Source organism: Elephas maximus, chromosome 13, assembly GCF_024166365.1.
Source record: "Elephas maximus indicus isolate mEleMax1 chromosome 13, mEleMax1 primary haplotype, whole genome shotgun sequence".
Lineage (NCBI taxonomy): Eukaryota > Metazoa > Chordata > Mammalia > Proboscidea > Elephantidae > Elephas > Elephas maximus.
Window position 1 is genome coordinate 54,326,064 of NC_064831.1, and position 16,822 is coordinate 54,342,885.

At 41.7% G+C, this 16,822-nt stretch overlaps 1 protein-coding gene across 1 annotated transcript in view; it reads left to right on the top strand.

The window, feature by feature from the left end:
- The first annotated feature begins 1,809 nt into the window (after window positions 1-1,809).
- Window positions 1,810-16,822, top strand: part of SNX1 (sorting nexin 1) — a 37,702-nt gene continuing 22,689 nt past the window's right edge. Inside the window, exons 1-2 of the mRNA XM_049905642.1 lie at window positions 1,810-1,996; window positions 15,061-15,172. Coding sequence (XP_049761599.1) covers window positions 1,844-1,996; window positions 15,061-15,172 — 265 coding nt within the window. The 5' untranslated portion in view covers window positions 1,810-1,843. The remainder of the gene's footprint in view (window positions 1,997-15,060; window positions 15,173-16,822) is intronic.

The following is a 16,822-nucleotide window of genomic DNA, read 5'->3' on the forward strand; positions in this document are numbered from 1 at the left end:
GGTCGTTTTCTTCGGAAGAGCGAGAGCTGTATTCTGGGACTTGTAGTTTCCGCCGGGAAGAGGGGGAGTGTAACCGTCGGTTATCCGCCACTGATTGCTTCATTCAGCTCTCGAGATAAGCTAAGGATGAATCCTGAAGAGGTAGGAGAAGAGAAGGTTTTGGTTTCTAGTGCTGGAAAAGCATGTACAGAGAGACTGTTAGTTCTCCGAGGGAGCCACTCTCAGACGAAACGTTTACTTCCTGGTCGTGCCGGAAGTGAGTTTCCGTTGCTGTGAAACAGGAGGTCTTGGGAACCTAGTCAGACTGGTTAGGCTTTGACGGGGGAGTGTTTTTGGGTTTTCTCGCCTCATAGGGCCTCAGTACAGCACAACTCCCGTTGGACTGAGTATTTCTGCCAAGTGCCTTCAAAGACAACTTAGAACGGGAGAACTTTCCCTGGAAGAGATGGTTGGAAATGATTGGAGATCACCATGCTAAAAAGAATGTTTTAAGCCCTTTGGTGTTCATGTCCGTGATGGATGCCAGTAACCAGGTTGATAATGTTAGACGTTTTATCCATCCCTTCTTTCAAATCTCAAACATTTATTGGGTACTTAATTTCCCCTGCACGGCCTGTGGATGCCGAGAATACAAAGATAGCCCTACCTTCAAGTGACTGAACAGACCTGGTGAGAGAGCCAACCGCTGATGTGAAGGAGTTTGCAATTGGAAACAAACTAAACCATTTTGTCAGAGTTGATTGCAAGCTTCGTCTCTTTTGAGAAGAAAGTCAGGATTAGTTTGCAGAGTTATTCCATGATTACATATCCCATTTACTTTTAAACTCCAGTCTTACTTGTTTAACTGATTCAGACTGTAGGCTCACCAGACAATCAGTAAATAGTTTAAATTCCAGGAAAATTTTGTTCCGAGATTAATAATTTCCCTGCTATCTATTCCACTCCGTTTGCACTCCACAGCAATTGAGAAGATAATCCTAACTTCCAACCAAATTTAGGACCTGTGAGCTTCATCTCTTCTGTGAAGCTTCCTGACTTCTCCCACCAGAACTGGGGATCTTTTCCAGTGTTCTGCCAAACCACATCATACTATTGAACATGTTAAATTGTTTATTTACATGCCTGTCTCCATCATTAAATTGTAAACGCTTAATGGGCGAGGAGCTTATTTATGTATCTCAAGGACACAGCGGGGTGCCAGGCACACAGTAGATGCTCAGTAGGTATTTCCTGAATGCATCAACTGAATGTTGTCCAAAGAATAAATGCCGATACTTTGTGCAGTCTGTGTAGAGACCTCAACCAGAAATATTTATGGAATCTGAGGGTTTATCTGCTCAGTAAGTGGCATGTAGAGGTTTATCAAACATTTTTAGCCACCCCTAACCCGTTGCCGTCGATGCGGACTCATAGCGACAGAGAAGAACCGTCCCAGAGGATTTCCAAGGAGCGGCTGGTAGATTGGAACTGCCGACCTTTTCGTTAGCAGCCGAGCTCTTCACCACCACGCCACCAGGACTCAGACTCCTTTATTCAAACGAAATCTCCCTAGGAAGCTAAAGCTATCCGGAGCGCAAAGGGCCGTAGGGACCGGAGTGGCCCCGGCTCCCTCTTTTCTGCTCTCTCGGTCCCCCTTGTTAAGACCTCAGCGTTCTGGCCCGGGGTCAGGTGTCCGGGGAGGGAGCCCTCCGCCCCGGCCCCGCCCCCAGCGCCTAAGCCCCGCCCCGCAGGTCCCGCAGGGTCCGTGGCGGCCCTCCCACTCTTCGGTTCGCTGGAACGCTTTGCTCGCGGCTCTATCTCTCTATAAAGTTGTTGTTGCGGCTTCCGCCGCGAGTGCAGGAAGATGGCGTCCGGTGGTGGTGGCTGTAGTGCCTCGGAGAGACTCCCTCCACCCTTTCCCTGTCTGGAGTCCGAGGGGGCGGCTGGGGGGTCAGAACCCGAGGCTGGGGACAGCGACACTGAGGGGGAGGACATTTTCACCGGCGCCGCGGCGGCCGTGAGTTCGCACCCTTTGGGCCGGGCGGGCGCCCCAAAAGGGAAGAGAGGCTCGATGAGGGTCCGGAAAGCTGGGCAGAGTAGGCCCGTTGAGTCCGCATCGGTGACAGTAATCTGGGCTCGGAGGCCTGGCTGGACTTCGAGCCACAGGGCCTGGGCGGACCGTGAGGGATGAGGGGTGTGGTGGTTTCTCCATCGAGGTCCCTGACAGCGAAGAGCTGCCGAGGCCGTCATTTGGCCCAGCTGTGGGGTGACCTCACGAATCCACGGGACTGTTTTGCTGCTCGTTCCCTGCCCGGGCGACTTAATAGGTCAGGATAAGGGAACGGGGTGCAGACCTTACTTTCCCACGCATCACTGCTTCTGGGATGAATAATGTTATCTGGAGTGGCCCGGGATAGTGACCCGCCCACAGATCCTTTCATTAGCCCAGCACCTACCGGTAATTACCAAAGGCCTTTTCTGGATATTAATTTGACTCCCCTGATCTCCAGGAAAATCTGGCCTCCTCTGGCTGGTTGAGGGAGGGCCCTGCCAGATAGAGCACTACATAGACCAGAAGGCGTTGTCCCTTTTAAAGGGATGTCTTATAAAGTGCCTGAGTGCCTCAGTAGGAACAAACCTGTACGTCCCAGGAGGAAATGGTGTTTCCCCTCGTAATAGCCAGATTTCTAATAAGAGTTAGATATTGGAAGAAACTAATCTTTATATGTGGAAATAGGTAATCAGTTCTGGAACCAGTAACGACGTTTTGGTCTGTTTTGTGAGAATACTGATTCACTTGGTATGGTTCATTCAAAGTTGTAAACTTATTCAATGCTGGGTCTGCGGATTTATTCATCTTTTTTCCTTCCATAATATTTCTTTTTATAGTAGTTACTCAGTTTGTAGCTACCATAAAAAGTGATTAAATAAACAGCCTGTGTCTGAAAAAGTTCGATCATTTCCTGGGAGACTCTCATTTATGCTCATCTTATGTATGTCAGAAAAAGATTACGTGTCTTGGAAATATCTTGCTAAAAGCCTCCAGTGGCAATCGTTAGAATGTTTCTTACACTGTCTTCAGGAATTGAGCCCATAATCTCGGCTCATAAAATGCTTGCTGATGCTAATAACTGTTCAAACTATTTGCTGAAGTCTGTGTTATTCTGAGAAAAAAATGTAACTCTTGCTACTAGTTTAGATTTCAAGTGTTAGGTTTTCTGTACCTTTAGTCTGTTCCTCTACTAATTCTCCCATAAGCCATGGAGAACAGCTACCATTGATAAACTGCCCAGATGGTAGATATGCACACTGGATATCTGAAAAATAGAAGCTCTGGCACTGAAAGCGATTGGCTACATATGCAAATGTTAATTTCTAAAAAGCACCTTGGAAAGGTGAGGTGTTGTTTTCTAGAGTTATCTAAAGAAGTTCAGGAGGGTGAGAGTTGATTGATCCCACCAGGTTGCTTTACAGAGGCATCAATACTTCTCTATTGTAAGACTGTAAAAATCCTTTGCTTAATTTCCAGCTATGGGGCAAAGGGGGTCAGAATGACCTTACTCTACCGCAGAATGCATAATTATTTTTATTCAGATTTTCAACCAGGAAAATTGAGTTGCTAAGGAAGCTAAAATGCCACCTGTAAACCTTCTTTTGAGCTACCTGCCTTGGTGTTAATCTTCAGGAAGACCCCAAGATTCCTGACTAGTTAAGCTGTGCATGTCTTGTTAAACAGGCATTAAATACAAATTATATTCTAATAAATGCTTTAGTTGTGAGCCAAAGAAAATAGGGCATTGGAGTGATTCTGTTGGTAAAGAATAACCCTGAAGAATAAAGTAATTAAGAGTGTGGGCTTTGAAGTCTGACTGCATATATTTAAATAAATCCTGGCTCTATAAAAAAAAAAAAATTTTTTTTCTACTACTTGTTGGCTTAATCTTGGGCAGGGCCCTTAATTATACTGTTTCCTTATCTGTAAAATGTGAATAATAGTATCTACCTCCATCATTATAATGAAGGTTAAATTAGAATACTTGTGAAACACTTAGGAGACTGCCTTGCATATAGTAAACATTTAAAGAGTACTTAGTTTTTGAGCACTTGAGCTGTATTTGCTGATGAGCATTTGTAAACTGTTGTTGTTAGGTGCAGTCCAGTCGGTTAGGACGCATAGAGACCCTGTGTACAACACAACGAAACACTGCTTGGTCCAGCTAAGATTTAGCAACGATTGTAAACTCTAAGAATCAAAAAACTCACAAAATCAAATAATGGATTAGAAAAAGTTAAACTAATTAACCCTAAAAATGGTTAGTGTAGCTTATGAAAATTAACTAGGAGTAAGGTTTATTTGATTAGCTCAAAGCCATCAAAGTAGGCACTTACTGATTTATCTTTATATTGTGTTTTATTGCCTGTTGAAAGCTGGTTTTGAAGGCAAAGAGAGGGGCATTGAAGAACTGAACACTGAGGAACGTAAAGTGTGAAACTCGTTGATGGTCTGAATGTCATTTCCTGGACATTGATGTCACAGCTGTTGCTATTAACATCCCATCTGCTCTCTTGTATAGCCCTAGAGGCTGTGTTAATGCAGTAATAGAAATGTGATTTGATTTATAGTCAAAAGAACAGCACGTGATATGTGTCTCAGAATCTACAACCCAGTTATTTGAATGGGAGAGACTAAAGTTAAAAGAATTATTAGAACAAATCTTAAGTCATTTTTTAAAGACTGAAAACCAGCTTGTGGAATGTCTGATTCTTAAAATACCTAAGACTTTATCTTCTTTCAGCCTCTTCCTTTGTGGGCCTATAAACAAAGGTTTAAAACTTCTATCATCTGAGTCTTTGCTGTGGAGCTGAATCCAGATGTCTATCTTTTTAGCTAAAACTTTCTTAGTTATGGGATAGGTTTATCTTCCCCTTTTCTTTATGAAACTGAGAGGCTAAATTGGAGCCAGTCTTTTCAGCTCTGCTACTGCTTAAAATTACCATGTTAATCAGACTTAAGTGATACATATATTTTTATACCTCATTTTACTTCACTGGCCTCCTTTTTGTACTTGTAAACCTAAGGATAGAATTGAAGGAAGCTCTTTTATTTGCCTCCCCAGGAGTTCTTATATGCCCCTCTCTGTTCAGCAGTATGCCGGGATCATAGTTAGATCTGCCTTGCAAATTTCAAGGGAAGAACAATGTAGACTTCTCGTGCTGAAACGAAGAAGGAAAACATACATAAATGATAGTCTCAGATTTTAGACAATTCTGGTAACTTCTTTTGATAATGTATCAGCCCTGGTCATGCGGCGGTTAAGAGCTCGGCTGCTAACCAAAAGGTTGACAGTTTGAATCCACCGGCCACTCCTTGGAAACCCTATGGGGCAGTTCTCTGTCCTATAGGGTCACTATGAGCTGGAATTGACTCAACAACAATGAGTATCAGGCCAATTAAAAAATTTTTTTCCATTAGTCTTATTCTTGAGTTGAAATCCTAGTGATTAGGAAAATGGCCAGAAGAAACGAAATAGGATAAAGAAGGAATAGCCACCTAAGATTTCAGGAGATCACCAGAAGGTAGGAGAGAGGCATGGAACAGATTCTTTCCCAAAACTATCAGGAAAACCCACACTGCTGATACCCAGACTTCAGACTTCTAGTCTCCAAAACCGTAAAAGAATAAATTTTTACTGTTTTAAGCCACCCAATTTGTGGTACTTTGCTATGACAGCCCCAAGATACCAGTATACCATGGTACTTTGTTAAGTGAAAAAGAAGAGAGGTTCAGAAGTTTATTATGCTGCTACTTATAAAAATGTATGTGTGTGTGGGAATTTGTTTGAATATGCATAAAATATCTCTGGAAGAGTATACAAGAAAGTAGTAACAGTGTGTCTTATGTGCAAGGAAATTAGGTGGCTGGGGTCCAAGATGTGGAGGGGAGCTAGTTTTCACCATGTGCTGCTTTTGTACATTTTAGTTTTCACCATGTGCAAATATTACCTATTTAAAGTAAAAGTTGAAAAAAAAAACCTGCAAAATAAAAGACTTATATGATCCAATAGGAAAAAAAAAAAAAAAGAATAGCAAGGAATTTGAAAAGTCATATATTGAATAATTAGTCTTTGATTAACAAATAATTATTTATATATGCCCACTGGGGTTTTAAGATTAATCAGCAATATAACTTTTATTGGTATTGTAGAGTCTTAAATAGTAATTGGCTCCTGATTGACAGTAATTTATAGACTGCAGAGAGTTTTATAAATGTAAGTTATACGTTAACATTGAGACCTGAAAGGACATGGTCATTTAGGATCCAGCCCAAAATCTGTGATCAATGTAGCGTGTGCCCTGAGGGGGAACAAATCAGCTCTTTTTGAGATCAGTTTATTTCCATTTGAGTGCTTATAGAATAACTTCCTTAGATCTGGACAGAATTTGGTAACTTTATAAAAAGTCATAAGGACACTGACTACTCTGACAGGGATCACAGTGGAGGGTCCCGGACAGGGCTGGAGAAAAATGTAGAACAAAATTCTAACTCACAAAAAAAAAAAAAAGACCAGACTTACTGGTCTGACACAGGCTGGAGAAACCCCGAGAGTATGGCCCCAAGACACCCTTTTTTTTTTTTTTTTTATTAACTTTTATTAAACTTCAAGTGAACGTTTACAAATCCAATCAGTCTGTCACATATAAGTTTACATGCATCTTACTCTGTATTCCCACTTGCTCTCCCCCAATGAGTCAGCCCTTTCAGTCTCTCCTTTCGTGACAATTTTGCCAGCTTCCCTCTCTCTCTATCCTCCCATCCCCCCTCCAGACAAGAGATGCCAACACAATCTCCAGTGTCCACCTGATATAATTAGCTCATTCTTCATCAGCATCTCTCTGCCACCCACTGACCAGTCCCTTTCATGTCTGATGAGTTGTCTTCGGGGATGGTTCCTGTCCTGTGCCAACGGAACGTCTGGGGAGCATGGCCGCCGGGATTCCTCTAGTCTCAGTCAGACCATTAAGTTTGGTCTTTTTATGAGAATTTGGGGTCTGCATCCCACTGATCTCCTGCTCCCTCAGGAGTTCTCTGTTGTGCTGCTCCCTGTCAGGGCAATCATCGATTGTGGCCGGGCACCAACTAGTTCTTCTGGTCTCAGGATGATGTAGGTCTCTGGTTCACGTGGCCCTTTCTGTCTCTTGGGCTCTTAGTTGTCGTGTGACCTTGGTGTTCTTCATTTTCCTTTGCTCCAGGTGGGTTGAGACCAATTGATGCATCCCAAGACACCCTTTTAGCTCAGTAATGAAGTCACTCCAGAGGTTCACTCTTCAGCCAAAGATTAGACAGGTACATAAAACAAAACAAGACTAAATGGACACACCAGCCCAGGGGCAAGGACAAAAAGGCAGGAGGGGACTGGAAAGCTGGTAACGGGGAACCTAAGGTTGAGAAGGGGAGAGTGTTGATGTGACATGGGATTGGCAGCCGATGTCCCAGAACAATATGTATATTAATTGTTTAATGAGAAGCTAGTTTGCTGTAAACCTTCGTCTAGAGTACAATTAAAAAAAAAAAAAACAACCATAAGGAGATCGATGGTTTAACTGGCTAATTTTTTAGTTCTCTATTCTACAAAACATGTACGGTAGCTTCTCCCCAGGGTGCAATGCATACATAATAAGTTTCTTGGCACTAGCCCTTCTTCAGTGTTAACTAGACTTCTGAAAGTGAATCTACATGACTATCTTTAAACAAAGGTTTATTGCTTAGTCTCTTTAGTTAATGGTTAAGTCATTTATAACGAACATTAGTAAATAGTCACAGGTAAGCTTCCCACTGGTATGTAGGATTTTCTTTATGCCTATTGCCTCAAAAACTTGTTTTTGGAGCTAACCTCAGATGGTCACATCCGGTCAAAAGATTAGAAGTTGACACATTTTTCACACAGGTCTGATGAAACTGTCCTTTAAAAAGTCGGGCAATGGTGTAAGGTCCAAAGACTTATTTTCATCTTCAGCTGAAGTCGCAAATAAGTTTTATTCTAATAAGTTTATTTTTTCCTAAAGTACATAGACTAACATTTCTTGACAGTACAGTTATACTAGCAGTTAACCTAGCTTTTAAGGTTATAGAAGAAAAGCAAATAAAAGTAGTCACAAAGCATTGTGAGGGAAAGAGAGATGAGAGAAGACTTTTAAAGACGACTAGTAAGAACCCAACTTAAAATTTATTTAAAATTAGAGTTTGGGGCTTAAGAGAGAAGCAACAGAAGTTGCAGTTGGACTTCTGGTTTCTGTGGGGAGTTGCTGCCCCTTTGCATACTCAGGTGTTAGAAGGCAGCTCTGATGACGTGGCCATTTGGATTTGTTAGGCTGAGAGGGGAGAGAGGACAAAGAGCACTGTAATTGTTCTCCCTTTTTTTTTTTTTTAAGTCCTCAAAGCTCCTCAGCACTCTTAGGTAACTATCTGTGTAAATAATTCATGAGTGGTTGATAGTTCTAGCACAAGTGGCTGTAAGTTTCTCATCTCCAGGAAGAACCTGTTGCTCACTTTTTCTGGCTTATTCTTTTGCTTAGTCAGATGGACAGCTGGGCTTCATTCTGCTGTCCAAGCCGGTTTTGAACTGGGTTTGCATTTTCAGTTTAGAAGATAATACACCCATTAGTACTCTGATCCTTCCATAGTTCTCTGGGCCTTTCTAAGTTACATTAGTTTGAGACTCAAAAATTTTAGTAGGGAAATTACATCAGAGAATTCAGGAGAAATGTCTGTAGCTAAATTTGGTAGATTCATGATGCGCCCTTTCAGTTTGAGGTCTCTAATGGACTTGCTCATGGTTCTCCTTAGCTAGCTCAGTGGCTAGCTTCAGCCTCATTTTCCCCACTCTCCTTCTGCCCTCTGGCTCAGTGGTTCTTCACCTTTTTTTGTGCTCAGGACCCAATGGCCAGTCCAGTGGAAGCTTATAGACCATTCGCTAGTGTTTTTAAATACATAAAATAAAGCACATTAGATCATAAAGGAAACCAATTATATTGAAATATGGTTATTAACATATTAAAACAATTTTATATTGGTAACATGGGCTTTTTAATACATTACCTAGGGGTCGGTAAGGAGCTCTGGTGGTGCAGTAGTTAAAGCACTCAACTGCTAACCAAAAGGTCAGCAGTTTGACCCCACCAACCACCCCGTGGGAGAGAGATGTGGCAGTCTGCTCCTGTAAAGATTAGGGTCTTGGAAATCCTGTGGGACAGTTCTACTCCGTCCAATAGGATCGCTATGAGTCGACTTGACAACAATGGGTCTGATAACTACCATAACTTTGAAATAGAGATGCACATAAATGATATTTTGAGATCTGCAACAACTATAATATATAAAAAATCTAATTTGTATTAGCTGTAGTCTCAGCTATTACTATTATGGTTTGTTGCGTGTCTTTATAACTGAAGAAAATGCTGAATTTCAGCAAGGGTTACTGAAAATGAAATTATAATTTTATTCTCAATCCAAGTTCATAACCAAGGCAAACCAAACCCATTGCCGTCGAGTCGATTCTAACCCATAGCGACCCTATAGGGTAGGATAGAACTGCCCCATAGAGTTTCCAAGGAGCACCTGGTGGATTTGAACTTCCAGCCTTTTTATTAGCAGCTGTAACAGTTAACCACGACACCACCAGTGTTTCCACCCACATTCATAGATCCTCTGAATTATATGAATCCCAGGGTAAAATTCCCTCCTTAAGCTATGAGGAGGGCTGATATTGTGAAACCATTTGAGATAATCAACTGTTCACCCAGTGTGTAGAGGAAGATGCATTTCATTCCCAAATTTCATCAACACTGAATGTCCATTCCTCTGAGCGCAGGTGCTTTTTAGCACATCTGTGCCACCTCCGAAACCTGGTGGTAAGAGAAGGGTCACTGCCTGTCGTGGGCCGAATAACAGCCCCCCAAAAATGTCTGTGTTCTAATCCCCAGATCCTGTGACTATGTTAGGTTACATGAGAAAGGGGAGTTAAGGTTAAGAGGAAATTAAGGTTGCTAATTAACCGACTTTAAGAAAGAGAAATTATCCTGGATTATCCAGGTGAGCCCAATGTAATCACAAGGATCTTTAAAAAATGTAAGAGAGAATCAGAGGAAGATGTAACTCTGAAAGGAAGGCACAGAGAGATGCAACACTGCTGGTTTTGAAGATGGAGGAAGGAGGTCCTGAGCCAAGGAAATGTGCGTAACCTCTAGAAGCTGCAGGGCAAAGAAACAGATTCTTCCCTAAAGCCTGCCTACACCTTGATTTTAGGCCCAGGAAACTTGCGTTGGACTTCTACAGAAATGTAAGATAATAAATTTGCCTTGTGTAGCTGTTAAGTTTGTGGTAATTTGTTGCAGTAGCGACAGAAAACTAATATATTGTCCCATGTCACTCAATTCTCCCTAGAAATAGAGGTCCAAACGGAGCAGTATTTCATGTTATGGTAATTTTTAAAGACTGCATGGCTGCCCTGTTATCTTGTGGGTATAGTTCCTGGGGTTGACTTAGTGTTCTTGCTTTGTTCCATGAATGTCCTCACACAACTCCTTAGCTCCATCTTGCCTAAAGCGTACTGATTTCCCATCAGAAAATAAGTATTCTAGTCCTCCAGTAGCAGCGGTGTTCCCTTAGTGTTTAATTTGAATCAGACCCCTAAATACGGTGGAGAGTTTTAACAGTCTGTACCCTTCTTCTGGAAATCCTGGTGGCATAGTGGTTAAGTGCTTCAGCTGCTAACCAAAGGGTCGGCGGTTCAAATCCTCCAGGCGCTCCTTGGAAACTCCATGGGGCAGTTCTACTCTGTCCTGTACGGTCGCTATGAGTTGGAATTGACTCGATGGCACTGGGTTTGGTTTTTTGGGTTTTACCCTTCCTTCTACCGTCCTTGAATGTAACAGAGGGTTCTGCGTGGAGCAGAGCAGTTGAGCAACGAGATTAACCCCCCCAAAAAAAAACCCTCTGGAATCACCGTAGGGCATTTCAGTGCAGAATGGCTGTGTCAGCCCTGAGGGACAGCCAGCCACTTCTGTCCTTCCTAAAGCAAAGAAAATTGTGTTAGTGGCATGGCCCTCATGGTTTGAGGATGGTAGTTGTCAAGAAGTACCTGTTTGCTCCTAACACAAGTGCTGTATTACTGGCAGATCTTTATAGTGCCTCTACGTGAATGAGTATTGGGCTGTCTATCCTCTCTTGTAATGACAAACAGAACCGCTTGAACTTTTAAACAGACTTATCAGTGGAACCTCCTGCTGGAATTAACAGCCAAAGGGAGTCAGCAGGTGTTGGATATCCTAGTCTAGGAGTCTATGCGCTAAAAGAAAGAATACTTCCTTTATTAAAAAAAAAAAGAGGGGGGGGCCGAGGGGAAGTAAGCTGGGCAGTTCTTTGGATTTACTTACTACATCACAAACATACTGTTTGCATCACAGAGAGTAGTTTAATCTGTTACTTAGAAATTTACCCCTTTTCAAACAGATGGACAGCAGTGACTTTTTGACTACCAAACCAAAAAAACCAAACCCAGTGCCGACAAGTCGAGTCTGACTCATAGCGATCCTATAGGACAGAGCAGAACTACCCCACAGAGTTTCCAAGGAGTGCCTGGCAGATTCCAACTGCCGGCCCTTTGGTTAGCAGCCATAGCACTTAACCACTATGCCACCAGGGTTTCTTGTTGACTACCAAGAGGTTTCTAAAGTATGGATTAAAAAGCAAGGCTTATTTTTAGTGTTGATTTTGACACTCACTGTAAACAATGTGCCTCCTCCCTTCTCCCTGTCAAATGTGCATACCCAAAATGCATCCTTACTAAAATTTTACGTGTTGATTCAAAACTCACTTTTTATGTAAATTATACCTCCATAAATCTGAATAGAAAATAGCCTTTTAACCTTAAGCATAGCATATGAAATGTGTTGTGTTATGTTTTAATGCCCAGGTAGGTATGCATTTTGATGACAAGTAAGCTGTTCCTATAGACCAGCCTCATGAAGACTCGTTTTCCGTAACAGTACTGGACGGCTGTGGGATAGCATGAACAGGACTCCATTTCGGTCCTTCAAAGGGGTTCTGCTCTGTTGCTTTTGAATCTCATTTCAAGTAAAACTTGAGAATATATTTATGCTTTGAAGACCAACTGTATGCTAGGTATTCTTCATCCTAAAGAAATAAGCTTAATTTGTCCAATGCCAGTTCAAACCAATCAAACTGAAAATAAATTTGTTGAGATGAAGTTGGGGAGGGATACTGTATAACATACCATAAAGAGGGTTAATATACTTATTATGTAAGAAGTCTGTACACCTGTTGAAGTAACACTAACACCCAAAAAGCGTTGGTGATTCAGTGGTAAAATTCTTGCTTTCCATGAAGGAGACCCAGATTTGATTCTAGGCACCACCCTTCCATCGGTGGAGGCTTGCATGTTGCTATGATGCTGAATAGATTTCAGCAGAGCTTCTAGACTAAGATGGCCTAGGAAGAAAGACCTGGTGATCTCCTTCCCAAAATCAGCCAGTGAAAACCCAGGTGGATCACAACAGTCTGATCCCCAAGTGATCACGGGGATGGCACAGGATTGGGCAGCGTCGGGCTCTGTTCTGCGTGGGGTTGCCATGAGGCGGGACCCGACAGCAGTGAAGAATAACACCCTATTAGAAAAACAGGCAAAGGACATCAGGTCAAGACACAGGTGTTCAGACAGCCAATAAACACATGGAAAAAAGACAGCTTTTCACCAGTCACCGTGCAAAGATTAAAGAGAGGAGAATGCTATGCAGCACTCCTCTAGTTGGGGGCAGGGGTGGAGTAAATCAGTAGTCTTTCTGGAAGGCAGTTTAGTTTAACAAAACCTTTGAAAATTTTATATCCAGTAATTCTATTTAAGAATCTTTCCCAAGGAGATAATCAGATGTGGACTGATAACATAAGATGGATGTTATTTGTGATGGTGAAAACCTGGAAACCATCTAAATGTTCAGCCTTGGGAATGATTATACGGTACTATACCCATATGATGGAGAGTAAAGTGGCTAAAAGTCATCATTTATACAACTTTTAATGACATGAGAAAATACAGATTTTAGAGGCGGGAAACTGGATACAAAGTTTTACATAAGTAGAAGATCAATTTTGTCAAAGAGCTACATTGGAAAGATTGAGAAGTATATTAATCAATTTACCTTTCTTCAACACTTTTAGAATTCAGTCATTAGTTTTTGGATGGTGTCGCAGAGAATATCTGAGGAGCACTTTTCTCACAGGTAGTTGAGTTGTTACCTAGCTTACAAAGGAAGCACAAGTCTTTGTTTAAATCACAGTTCTAGTCAAGCAAATTATGGCCTAGGCCTTGAAGGGGGTGGCGTGTTGTAGTTGTCCCTGAAGTATGTATCCCATCTGTCTGGTCTGTCCCATTTGATTAGAACACAGAAAGACAGACTGCCATTCTGACTGCTCCAGAAAATGTTCTTAGGCATTAACCTTCCAAGTTTAGACGGTAAATCAGATATGGAAAGCTGGCTTTACTCATCTCCATACCACAGGAGTGGGCTTTTGTAGCTGTTTTTAAAAAATTGCTAAGTTCTAACCTGTGCCTTTGTTCTCCTTGGGAAGCTCTAAGTAAACTACATTTGCGTACATATATCCTTAATGTATCTTGGGTTTTAACCTCTCCCACATGGAACTGAATGAAAACAAATCAGGTAGCCTGGGCACTGGTATTCTTACGAGATTCTTGTACCGTATAAGAGTATGTGTAGGGAGGTGTTTGGCAATGTTAGAGGCAAAGGGGAAATACTGGCTTTGTCTTTGACCTGTTACTTATTTTCTGTCTCTGCAGTGATTTTTTTTTTTTTTTAAGTTTGTGGAAGCAGCTAGAGGACAGAATCACAGTCTGTATAATTCTGTAACAGAACTGGGATTAAGCATACACAGCTAAGTGCTCATTAGACTTTGTTAGCATAGAAAAGTTCCAGTAAGTGTATTGTTTGCTCATATAAATCTAAATATTGGTAACAGTTTCTTTCTTGGAGGGTGGCCCCAATGTTGGTATGGGATTGTTGGCATGGCAAATTCAGAGTACCCAATGGATTTTTCATTTTACCTGGTTCTTTTGGGTCAGAAACAGCCCATCTCCAAGGAACAAACTCAAATTTGTAAGGAAATGTTTCCTAAAAGGTCCCTTAAGTCAGGTCTTTTAACTTATTTGGCCTTAGGGTCTGAACTTCAAAATCCTGCAGTACAACGCCAAGGCTTTTGAGACCAGGTTCCCAGCTTTCTGTTGACTTTCTGCACAATCCGGCTTTGTTCACTCTGGCACCGGTCTGGGGACACAGCCCACCCTTGCTTGCGGCTGATCACTGAGCTTTTAATAAACATCATGGACTGATTGTTTTCACCACGTACCCACTAGGCTAAGCATGACTGGTTTTTATTTAGTCTGACACGGGTGTGGTTGGAGATTGTGTTCTTGTGAGTTAAGGATGAGAAGAGAAGCTATTTACAAACAGCATTAGATGTAAAGTGTTATACCTTCATTTGCCTGACAGGTGGGTCAGTAATATCCACACAACTGGACTTCAGTTAATAGTTTGGTCCAAGACACAGAGTAAGCCAGGATCAGAGCCTGGTCACTAGAATGTGCCTCCATCAGCATTTGAAAGAATAAAGGTCATGAACTGAGCAGGAGAGACGCGTTCGCATTTTGCATTTCGATAGGTTCTTTTGAGGATTATCTGTAGGTACACATTCCAGGGTTGGTGTCATGTGCTTTGAGGTAGGGCATTCCAGCAAGGTTAGAGTGTTAGAAAATTAACCAGAGAATCTGTGAGTTTGTTTTAGCTGTGTGATCCCATGAGCAGCACTTACATCACTAGTAATGATTTGTTGCTTATATAGGCCACCAGAGAGTTGAATTGGCTGACGAGTCATCCTGTCTTCCCCTAAACACCTATGGGAGCCACTGAGGGATGCATTAAAAGTCACTTTCTAGGCAGGTTGGATTTGTTTTTAATGGCACTATTTTATTCAGAGTATATCCTTTTTTTCAGAGTAAGTCCCAGTCTCCAAAGAGAACTGCTTCCCTTCTTCCCATCAACAGTGGCTCCAAAGAAAATGGAGTCCATGAGGAACAAGACCAAGAGCCACAGGACCTCTTTGCAGGCAAGTGTGGAAATGGCTTTGTTAAGTTGCTGAATTAAAGTCAAAAGCAAAAAGAAAAGCATTGGGAACATAACACTATGTAAGATACTACTGTGGAGAACTCAAAAAAAAAGTAAAATACAGGCCTTGCCATCATTATAAGTTTAGGGAGTAAGACATAAATATACAGTTGTTTAAGAACATGAGTTAAATAACTATTAAATGATAATATAAATGTGGCTAGAGGAACAGTAGAAGTACTAACAGGAGCTCGTAGGAGTATGAGATCACTAAAGTAGGAATTTTAGACTCATGATGGAGATGTAGTAAGAAATACATTGTCCTAATCCAAAATATATAGAGACTTGTACAAAAGTGAAACAAAAGTTTCTTGCCCTTTCTCCCTCTAATACAATCTGAAATTTTCTGTTGTTTCACTTTTTTAATATTCTTGGCAACCATTGATTTCACAATCCACCAATGACCCACAACCTTCAGTTTGGAAAACACTAGAGTAGGGTTTCTCAACTTTGGCACTATTAACATTTTGGGATGGATAATTCTTTGTTTGGGGGGACTGCCCTATTCCCAACAGATTTTGCCTCCCAGGAGATATTTGTCAGTGGTTTGGAGACATTTTTGTTGTCACAACTGGGGAGGGAGTGCTACTGGCATCTAATGGGTAGAGGCCATGGATGCTTCTAAACATCCTACAATACACAGAACAGCCCTCACAACAAAGAATTATCCACCCCCAAATGTCAATAGTGCTGAGATTGAGCAACCCTGGTCTAGAGTGACCTTGAAGGACTTCTGGAAGAAGCAGGATTATATAGGTGAAAAGGATATACAAATAGTGGGGCAGGAAGTATAAGGTGTGTTTGGGGGACAGTGCATGAGTTTGATGGGCCAAAGCAGGGGGTTCTTAGGGAAGCCATGAAAGATAAGGCTGGAGACATAGTTTGGGAGGATTTTCAACATTGGTAATTATAGGTTGAATTTTCATCCTAGCACCAGTTAAGAGTCATTGGCCCATCCACTGCAGTTTTGAATAAGGAAAGTGATATGGGCAAAGTAATGCTTTAGGAAAGCTAATCTAGTGGAATTATGTAAAGGGGACTGCAGTGGGCAGAGTCTGGAGACTTTTCAGAAGGCGGTCTCAAATTAGTTCAAGAATAAAATGGCCAAGACCAAAATTCAGGTGATAGAAGTAGGAAGGAAAAGGTGGAAACTTTCAAAAGAGGTATCACAAAATCTAGTGTTAGAGATTGGACATATGGCGTGTTCACAAATGAGCATTGAGGACAAGAGTCAAAGGTTTCAAGTCCAAGGTTTGAGAGGAAAATGATACTGTTTATAGAACCACATTCTAAAGAAAAAACTGGCTTTAGGGGAAAAGTAAGTGTAGATTTTAGATGTTTTAAGTTTGAAATGCAAAAGGAAATCCCCAGGAGGTGGTTGGAACTGTGGTACTCTTTCTGGGGAAAGAGAGAAGACTGGAAATAAGGGGTCACCTTCCTAGAGTCTCCTTGGAAGTGGAAGCTGCCATGTGAATAAAATCCTCTAAGGAAAGAATGGTGGTGAAGAGGAAAGAGGAAAGCCAAGGGTAAGATCTTGGGAGGATGCGCACGTTAGATGTCTGCTGAGAAATTTAAAAGACCCAGAAGGGAA